The sequence below is a fragment of the Nuphar pumila genome, chromosome 2 (assembly GCF_984573655.1).
Source record: "Nuphar pumila chromosome 2, dmNupPumi1.hap1.1, whole genome shotgun sequence".
NCBI lineage: Eukaryota > Viridiplantae > Streptophyta > Magnoliopsida > Nymphaeales > Nymphaeaceae > Nuphar > Nuphar pumila.
The window spans coordinates 38,851,816-38,862,899 of record NC_143250.1 but is presented as its reverse complement, the minus strand read 5'-3'; the positions used below and the strand labels follow the sequence as shown (position 1 = coordinate 38,862,899).

Below are 11,084 nucleotides of genomic sequence, written 5' to 3'. Positions count from 1 at the left end.
ATGAGAAATTTGCTGACAGGATGGGGGTGAAATGACACCTAAAAGGGGACAAACCTAGGGTTAGACTGCTACACTAACCTACAAGTTTGGCATCTATGGCAGGGGGTGTTTGAAAGTGAATGAGGAAAATTTAGAGTGTTTATAACGATCCTAAATGCCTTTGGAAAGCATAATTGTAATATTATTTTTTTGTTTAATCCAAACATTTAGATGTGATCTTTATAGTTTATTTTAGTAGAAAACATGTGTAAGATTAAGTATTTTTCATGTTTATATGTGTTTTAAAGCACTAAAAAATTCAAAGGTTCATATTACACTAAAAATTGATTAAATGAAAATCAAGGATTCTTGTTAGATTGATTGGATTCAATGCATGGTTTATAATAAATAAACATTGATAAACACATTTATAAGTTTAAATTAAGCAATCAGAGTCATGCAACTATATTTTCTAAAGGGGTCTAAATTGGTTTAGGATATAAATGGTTTAGAAGCTCTCTCTCTCTCTCTCTCTCTCTATATATATATATATATATATATATATATACATATATACACACACACACACACAATGGTTTTCAACAAAAATACCCTATGGTGGTAGCCTTGTTTGTGGATCTAGTCACCAAATATAAAATCTCTCTTTACACATGTATTTAACACGATTTATTTACTATGTTGACACATTTAATCATATTCAATATGCCATAAGATTTAATTTTCAAGATGGTAAAATAAAAATGGAAATGTTCAATGTTCATAGTTGATGAACATTAGGATTGCTTAAAATAACTCAAAACATCATTTGGAGTCAATTTTAACAAATAAATAAATCTCTCTCTCTCTCTCTCTCTCTATATATATATATATATATATATATATATATATATATATATATATATATATAGGAATCAAAACCTCCCCCAATGAAAACAGTTTCAAACCTACCTAATGAAAATTTTAGTATTTTTTCAAAATTCTGACAATACAGATGTGTTCAACATGATTGCTTTACTAGAAATTGACACTTGGATCATGAATTTTGGATAGAAAAAAATGATATTTGGAGCCTAAAAAATTTATAAAAATTATATGCCATTGATTTTTGAAATTTATAAAAACCTATCCATGCATCTGAATAAAATGCTCCAAGAACTGATTCCTATAAAAGCAAGAATACAGATCACATTTGTAGGGTTGAAATTTTGAAAAAAATATTAAAATTTCAATAAAACGTCCATTGGGTAGGTTTGGGAGGGTTTTCCATTGGGTAGGTTTTCATTCCTCTATATGTATATGTATATGTGTGTGGTATTGTACCACCATAACTTATTACTGTGCACACTTGATTTATGTAGATCTAAGTGTCAAAAGAAAAATCTAACCATTGGATTATATTTAGCATGTTCAATTTATTATTTTCATGTGTTAAAGTTGACTTGAATATGATGTTTTATCACATTTTTAAATCACTTTTTTCATGAATTGTGAGCCATTGATTTTTATTGTCTTAAAAGTGAATTCTTATGGTGTATTAGGCATGAAAACCTTCTAATATAGTAAATTAGATACGCTAAGCACAGTTGTACGGTTAGATTTACCATTTGGTGGCTAGATATGTACAAACAAGAGTATGTACCACCATATGGTATCATAATACATGACCATAATATATAGTGCAAATTTTTTTGTTTTGAACAAAAATAAAAAATCAAATGTTTTTTTCAAAAAATAAAAAAAGACACCTTATAAACCTTGGAAAAATAAATTTGAAAAGTAAAAGTAACATGTTTTACTCTAAAAAACAATTAGATTTTAAAAAATATTTTTTTTTAAGTGTGTTCTTATCATTTTAATTAGTTGAAAGCAATTAACATTAATATGACTAATTTAATGTTAGACAAACAAGTAAATATTTGGTACCAATGAATATGAAATTATTGAGTACAAGTCACGTCTTTTTCATGTTCTTTTAATTTTCTTAGATCAAACTGGACGATGTAATCTACATGGTTTGTTCAGTAAAAAGTATATAATTTTAAATCATTTGATTGTGACAAGTAAGGTTTTGAAGGCCCAAACTTCATGACTCAAAAAAATTATATTCTCAAATAAAGAAAACATAATTTAAGGTCAAATCCTTACCAAACCAACCACACTAAACACACATGAAATTCAGTTAACACAACTTGCATGATTGCACCTATAATTGGCAAATCAATAGTTTCAAGTTTTCATTAGCAACAAATATTTACCCTATAATCAATCTATATACATCCACACGCACACACATGCATGATAAAATTTATTAGAATATTTTTGCCATAACATTAGATTTCAGTTAAAAAACATGTCACTAGAGTGTACCAGAGATTTATTTTTCTTAAGAGAGCTATGAAGACGTGGAGAGAGAGGGGGGTTGTTATAAATAATAACTCATTAATGTTTGAAAAAATTACAATGTGCCATGTACGTAACACTATTTTTTATAAAAAATCCATGCACATGCAAATGCTTATACAAATTTTTAATTACATTCTCAACTCAAACTCAAATCATAAGAATGTTAATAAAGAAAAAGTTATAAAACATCCATTTTTTTTTGCACTTGATACACTTGCTTATGCTTTTATAATATTTAAGATCATGAAACTACCAAGTCTATCCGAGGCTTTTTTTTCTCCATAAGAGTAGCTCATTGGTCATAGAACTAATAGGTACATGACGACAACCACATTTAGATATAATAAACTTCCAAATGAAACTAGTCACCATGCATGAGACAAATAGATGAAAACTGGATTCTAGCTAGGCCTCATTTGCAAAGGTAGCAACCAAGGTTGTTAGAAGTGTTGAAGCGAGGAGAAGCGAGGAGAAGCGGTATAGATCACAACTATTGGTGGTGAAAGTAAAAAAAAATAAAAAATGCAATAAAATAACAAACAAGTAATTCAATGCCAAATTCCCTACAAAAAGGGAATCAAACACGGATTCCAACTTGAACAAAAAAAGGGAATCAAACAAGATATATACTGCAATTATATTATTTAGTGGAAATAATATGCCGATTTATATTTGTAAAATGGCAAAACGCATACTGAAGGATAGGGGATAATTTTGTGGGACTCCAACTTGAACATGTGTTTTAATCCAATAGCGATGGTTAAAATATAAACTTCACATTTAAGGTACGAAACAAGGATTGAATCTTATATGAATTGGATTGATGTTTACCCAGTAAAATAATATTTTTATCTTTTTTACAATGAAAAATTACAAATCTTAGTTGGAACTCGGGTATGGTATGAAATTTCACAAACCATACCCGGCTCCTTATATTAATTGAACCCTTTGAGTCCAACCTGGATTCGAATAGGACCTTCTCATTTATTATCAAACCCACACTCTATAGGGTTTGGTACGGGTCGGGTCTGAGTCAAACCCGATCCATTGACACCCCTAGGCACATAGAGAAGTCTAGGGGCAAATATGAGAACCACGAATCTCATTTCAAATGTGGTGTGTGTCTCTCTCTCTCTCTCTATATATATATATAGGTGGTAGCTTTGCAATCATTAGAAGCAACAAAAAGTGGGACGACGTTCGACGACAAAAGTCATCGGAAATGGTTTGGGACCTTTACCAATGACTTTTGTAGCCGCTAAAAGATCCGTCGAGACATAGTTTGTTCCGAGAAAGCATTTGGACTAGTACATGAAAACTGGACCTCAACTTCAATTACATCCCGCGGGTCTTGTTTCTGGCTGGCATGAGAAAAGCTTAACGACGACAAAGGTGGTCGTGAAAGGTCCCAAACCTTTAGCAAATTTTGTCGTCGCTAAAGGTTTTTTTTGACGGAAAAATGATGTTGAGCGCTCAACATTGTTCCGCTGCTAGTTGTGCACATAAGGGTTGTGCAGCTACCACTCTCTCTCTCTCTCTTTATTTATCTATATATATATAGTAATGGGTATGTGCTCAATAAAACCTTTTAAATAGGTTTTTCTACTCTTTCAGTATTTTTTTTCGCAATTTTAACCCCATAAATGTGTTGGGCAAAGTCAATTTACGAGGAATCCACACCGGGATCGTTTTTTCGATGAAAAAAAAATATTTGGAGCTTAAAAAATTTACAAAGATTTTGGTCAATTAATTTTTCAAATGTTATAAAAACCCACCCATGTGTTAAAATAGAACACTTCAAGAGCTGATCCCTATAAAATCAATAACATAGATCACATTTGTACATTTGAAATTTTGCACGTACTTATATATATATATGAAAATTAGAATATGTAAACTAGCAAAATAAGTAAATTGGTATGAACTAAGATTTTCATAGGTTTTTTTGCAAATCTAACCTTGAGAATGCATTCGGCATGGTTCATGAATCAAGAAATATGATTTTTTTATGCTTGCATATTTATGAAAATTTTGAGCCATTGATTTTCAAGCCTTATAAGATCCTTTATATACATCGTGATAAGATGATCCAAGAGTCTCTTTCTATAAAACCATGTATGTAGATTACATCCGTACAACAAAATTTTAGAAAAAAATAAAAAAAGCTATGAAAATCTTGATGCATACAAATTTACATATTTGACATATTTGACATATTTTAGTTCCCTATATATATATATATAGTAACTAGAATATGAAAACTAAAATATAAGAACTAGAAATATGGGCATTTCCAACACTTTTTTTGCAAATCCAACCATGTGGATGTGCTTGGCATGGTGAATTTGCTAGGAATCAACCATTGGTTCATGTATTTTTGATGAAAAATGTGATTTTGAATGCTTGAATATTCATGAAGATGATGAGCCATTGATTTTAAAACCTTAAAAAAATCATGTTTATGCATTAAAATCAGATGATTCAACATGTTCTTATAATTCCAAGAATGTAGATCACATCGGTATGGTTAGATTCAAGAGGATGTGCTTGACATGGTGAATTTGCTAGGAATCAACTATTGGATCATGTATTTTTGAAGAAAAATGTGATTTTGAATGCTTGATTATTTATGAAGACCATGAGTCATTAATTTAGAACCTTAAAAAAAATCATGTTTATGCATCAAAATCAAATTATTCAACAACATATTCTTATGATAGATCTCATCTCTATAGTTAGATTCAAGAGGAAAGAACAAAAAAAAATCCTTGAAAATAGCAGTTTCACAATTAGTTCTCATGTTTTCAGTTCTCATGTTCTATATATAGAATATGAGAACTCGAAGAGCATTTTCAGCACTTTTTTAGCAAATCCAACCATATCAATGTGCTTGACATGGTGAATTTGCTAGGAATCAACTATTGGATCGTGTATTTTTGTTGAAAAATATGATTTTTGAATCTTTGAATATTTATGAAGATTATGAACCATTGATTTTAAAGACTTAAAAAAATCTAGTTTATGCATCAAAATTCAATAGTGGGTTTTTTATAAAACCAATCTTGCAAATCACATATGTACAGTTAGATTCAAGGAAAAAGAATAAAAAATCACATTAGTTCTCATATTTTCCAGTTCTCATTAAACAAAACCTATATATTACATCTACGGTGTTAAACTTGCAAAAAAAATACTTGGTTTTTGAAAGGGCCTAACGAGACCCGACCATGAGGCCTAAGGAACATATATATATATATATATATATATATATATATATATATATATATATATATATATGACCGCGTCCCTACTCTCCCAAGGTTTTCGAACCACACATCAGGCCTCCCCGCCAAAGTAGATCCCCTCCCGTACCGTTTCCCCTATCCCTCCTCCTCCTTCTTCTCCCTTCGCTCCGCTTTCTGACCCATCCATGGGCTCCTCTCCCTCGTTTTCTCCATCTCCATTCTTTTTTTCTACCTTTTTACGGATTTATTAAGTTTTTTCCTGAAAATTTTAGAGCAGGATTTGGTGGATTCGTGGGGGTTTTGGTTGGGATTTAGGGCGGATTTTGTGTTGATTTAGTAAGGTAGGGCTTGGATCTGGCGTTGTTCGGAGTTTGGCATTTGGTAAGGCAAAGTGATTTGCCGCGTCGTCGAATTCTGGGTTTCGTAGAGGCCGTTTGACATATTCTCTTAATCCTGTTTCGCAGAAGACGGATAGGGATGTCTTTAGGGTCTTGTAATGGAAGATTTGGTTCTTGATCGGGAGAATTCCGTTTCGAAAAGTTAGGGCCTTTTTTTATCGTAGAATTTCATCACTTGTTGGTCATATCTTTTTGTAAGTTTAATGGGATTTTGTTTTGATTTTTGTGGGAGAATGTTCGAGCTACGTGATGCGTAAGTTTTCGACTGGAAAAAACAATTGGGTTCTGTTGATGGGAAGAACGGCAATTTTGGCAAATCTAGGGTTTTGAAGATTCATTTTTTGTTTTCCGAGTGTCTTCCATATTGGTAATTTGTTTTTTTTTTCGTCCTGAACTCGATGGTTTTCGAAGAAATGGTGGCAGTTTTCTGCTAATTTACATGCTGGAGAAAAGGGCACTCCTTCCCTATCTTTTTTTCATCTTGATGGTGATCTCCTGATTGCTACAAGGAATTATGCATTCTTAGAGGTAGATGTTTCTTACTGGAAAGAGGTCTGTCGTGCTAAAATTAATGGTGCACATGATTGTTCTAAGATTTTGGTGGATTTGGTATTGAGTAGTTGGTCGATAGAGTATGCCAATTTGAGGAGATCTAGGTTAAGAAACCAATTTTTAAAAATGGGAGTGCCGCCTCTGGGCATTAGGCTGCTAACTGGTATAGGAAGCTCGCAATGGAGCCTTGGTACCCACCGGACGCTTGTTTTGATAGTCACTTTCTTTGCTTATGCTTGCTATCATGCTTCAAGAAAGCCTACCAGTATTGTAAAGAGTGTTTTGGATCCAGAGCCTGTTATGGATGGTGACTGGGAGTTCCATAGACTGGACAATGAGTTTTATCCATGGCCAGTGGGATCGGTCTTTATAAGAAAAGGATGGTTGATTGGCAATTTCACATTGGCTAGCAGACATGCACATTTTCGCGGGTTTGGTGATGGTTGGGCACCATTTAATGAAGAAGATGGGACTGCAAAATTGGGAGAAATTGATGTTGCTTTTCTTCTGTTTTATTCAATGGGCATGTTTGTGGCTGGGCATCTCGGGGATACCTTGGATCTTCGGCTGTTTCTAACCATTGGGATGGTTGGAAGTGGGTTATTTGTTGGGCTCTTTGGAATGGGACATTTTTGGAATGTTCACAGTTTTTTGTTTTACATGGGAATGCAAATGACTGCTGGATTGTTCCAAGCTACTGGTTGGCCTTCTGTAGTTGCTGTTATCGGTAACTGGTTTGGAAAAAGGAAGAGAGGCTTGATCATGGGTGTTTGGAATGCTCATACATCAGTGGGGAATATTTGCGGCTCTCTTCTTGCTTCTAGTGTTTTGCAGTATGGGTGGGGGTGGTCCTTTATCCTTCCTGGTGCATCAATTTTTTGTGGAGGTATTATGATTTATCTATTTCTCGCTGCTTATCCTGAGGATGTGGGGCTTCCTTCCCCACATGGATGGAACTCGCATAATAAGAGAGAAGTACATGCTAAAGTTGTGGATGGTCAGGTGCATGTGAGAAAGGATAAGGTTGATCTTGAGATAGGCGAGCAAAATGTTTGTGCGATAACCAGAAGCAATGCTGTTGGGCTCTTGCAAGCATGCATGATTCCTGGAGTGATCCCATTTGCAATGTGCCTGTTTTTCTCAAGGCTTGTGGCTTACACATTCCTCTACTGGTTACCGTTTTATTTAAGTCAAACTGGTACTGTTCTCAAACTTGAACTACAGAAAAATTTTCTATATGAATCAAACAAACTGGAACTACTCACTGATATGAGTGGACCGGGACCAGCTGGGTTTAGATCTCTTCTGGGCCTTCTGCCCTGGAAGATCAAGCCAAGGCTACACTTATTGGAGGTTCTTTTTGCACATCAGGCATGTCCCGTTGAGCTTGGGCTCCAAAAGTGGGCCCAAGTCTGGCAGTACTAGCTCGGGTATGCTATACCTGATAGGCTGTCCTGATGTCCACCCTTACTGCAGCATCTGTCATTTGAAGTTGAAACCTTTTTATTTCATAGTCTTATTTCTACATATTATTGTCTCTCAGATCTCATCTTTTTCTTTTTGGCTTTTTCCCCTCCTGGTCAGATACTTCATCAGGTGTCTAATCTTTCAGAGTCTTAGAGAATAGTGCAAATAGAGATGGAATGTTGAAAGAATTTTTTATTTTCTACTAATAAAAATAAAGAATACAAACAATATAAACAATTTGCAATTTTGCAAGGATGAGCAGATTTCTGCATGGATAAACCTTGCTCGATTTTGCATATGTGAAGAGGATTGATATTACTTAATCATAAGATGAACGTATGTGCTCATTTCCCCCATATGTTTATGAGTATGATTGTTGTCCCAATGAAATATAATGAAGTTCGAACAGCCTACAATCTCAAGCTATGCATATGGCTTGAGAATGAGCCTCTGGTCTGAGACCCATGGACCGGTCTGACCTTGCTATGTCAAAATCCCAAATCCCTCTTCAACATCCTTCTATCAATCACCAATCATCAAGATATGTAGACCAACATCGAGTTCAAAACTCCAAATCTCCCCAAAACCCTCAAACAGCTCCCAAAGAGAACCATAAATACTGCTCAAAAAATTAAATTGATAATGTAACAAAGTGCTTAGATTGGTTAGATTACCATTCTGCAACTCCATCTTGACAATTTTTTTTCATGAAGCATATTCATGTAATTCTAGAAACTACTGGACTCGGTCATAACCTTTCCTCGAAAAAACAAACAATGAATTGGAAAGTGTGCAAAACCCTCTGGACACTATCTTCTGCAGGTCCAGTCAAACTTAAGTTGGACAGTCTCAGCAAACATGGCCATATTGTGCACATGTTTGTAGCACATGGCAAGGACAGATTGATCATATAGCAGAGGCTAATTCTCAATCCTTATGCATGGCTATGAGATTGTAGGTTATTTGCACTTTCTTATCTTCATTGGAACAACAATCATAGAGATAAACATATGGGCAAAATGATCACATGTTCATCATATGATTAATTGGATAGTAGAGCCATCAGTATTTGCAGGTGTCTCCTTGAACTTTCCAAGGCCCATCTTCTCTGAAACATAGATAATTAAGGATGCATTTTTGGAAGTTGGGAACATTAGTACATAGTTCAACCCTGCATCATCTCCAATATCTTGGAACCTGGAAACTTATGCCAACACTTTGAACCCATTCTTTTACATTCATTTTGAGTTTCAGCAATCTGTGAATTAATCACCACCTACATGTTGGACTAATTTACCAACATGTGCTGTGGTTTGCCAGTTCTTATTTGTCATTGAACAAATTTGAAGTTGGGGTAGATCAACAACCATGGCTATTTTTAGTCATCTAAGTAAAATTTTTTTTTAATACATCAACTAACTTGTTGATACCACAGACTATATAGTGAACTTTTCCAAGAATGAAATTAAGCTACATAAATATGACTAATGGATGCATGATACAATGCTTGTCTTGCTTGCAGCCATTGATGGAGACTACATGTCTGTCAAGTCCGCCGGGAACCTTTCAACACTGTTTGATGTTGGTGGAATTGTGGGTGCCATTCTTGCTGGCTACATATCAGATAAGCTTAGTGCCAGGGCTATAACTGCAGCCAGCTTTATGTACCTGGCAATCCCTTCACTTCTTTTATACCGATGGTACGACAATACGTCTAAGTTCTTAAACATACTACTTATGATGATCGCTGGGATGTTTGTCAATGGGCCTTATGCCCTCATCACCACTGCTGTTTCTGCTGATCTTGGTACGCACAGCTCTCTTAAGGGTGATTCTCGTGCATTAGCAACAGTAACGGCCATTATCGATGGTACTGGATCATTGGGGGCTGCACTCGGTCCTCTTCTTACTGGGTTTATCTCAAGAAAAGGATGGGATTCAGTGTTTGTAATGCTTATTGCCGGGGCCTTAATTGCTGGCCTCCTCTTGTCCCGTTTAGTTCTATCAGAAATTAAGGAGATATATAGAAAAACAAGGCATGATGGGAGCTTAAGCAAGCAAGGAAATCAAGGTCTCTCTCTCTCTCTCTCACGCGCACACACACACACGCACACACACACAAAGAAATAAAACATCCTAAATTATTCTAAATTTACATTATATCGTTGCCTTTTTTCAGGATCTACTTCTGAACCCTTATTGAGAGAGCAGAGATAAGGAGCTAAAATTGGTGTACGGTCCGCAAAAACAACCATACTATTTCAATTGAAATAAAGAAATATGAGTAGCACTACAAGCATAAGCAATCTACATGAGAAACCTTGTGTAAGAATCATTTATGGAGCAAGCTTTTTAAGTTTTGAGATTTTGATTTCAGTTTTCCATGTGGTTGGAACTTTTAACTACTAGTTGGCAATGCCATGGCCATCCACCTAGAGGATTTTCCTTGTTTTCCTTTAAATGGAATCTCAGGGCCATTGCTTTTGTCTCTCTGTTTTTTGTTAAGCCGAATAAGAAAATGTGGATAGTACAGATAGAAATCTTCCATATACAACCATAAATGAAGCACCAATGATTGCCACCATACACAATACCGCTTGTATTGGGAACGAGGAACATGTCATTGTTCAACCATAAATGAAATATCCATCTCTTAGTTATGACTGTCACCACACACCACTTCTGCCCTTGCCTTTAACCCATCTCAAGGTGAAGGGACGTATTCAATGGTCACTGCTAACCACTTTTGGTTACAAATCTTTGGGGTTATTTTTTCCAGTAAACGTTGGTTACATTTCTTCATGTATGGATGAGTGTGCTTGAGGTAGTTGGTCTGGCTTTGAACTTATATGCCTGCCTTAGTTCCCTGGAGACCTGTGCAGTAAAATGTCCTAAATTTGATACTTTCAACACCAGCAATGTTTTAAATAAAGGATTCTGCTTGGATAGCGGTTTATGATTAGCTTCATTAAAACCTTGTTTTCCTTGGTGAGGCTCTATTCCATGGAAATTCTTTTTA

The 11,084-nt window shown here is 34.9% G+C and overlaps 1 protein-coding gene across 2 annotated transcripts; it reads left to right on the top strand.

The window, feature by feature from the left end:
- Positions 1-5,743: 5,743 nt before the first annotated feature.
- Positions 5,744-10,492, top strand: LOC149845295 (putative glycerol-3-phosphate transporter 4). Of its 2 annotated transcripts, XM_089997554.1 has the most exons (4): positions 5,744-7,484; positions 7,587-7,796; positions 9,588-10,136; positions 10,245-10,492. In XM_089997554.1, the coding sequence occupies exons 1-4, from the start codon at positions 6,725-6,727 to the stop codon at positions 10,280-10,282; spliced, it is 1,557 nt and encodes a 518-aa protein (XP_089853680.1). In that variant the 5' UTR covers positions 5,744-6,724; the 3' UTR covers positions 10,283-10,492. The 2 variants fall into 2 exon arrangements, with proteins under 2 accessions (XP_089853680.1, XP_089853679.1); XM_089997553.1 differs by having other exon boundaries at positions 5,744-7,796.
- Positions 10,493-11,084: the final 592 nt, after the last annotated feature.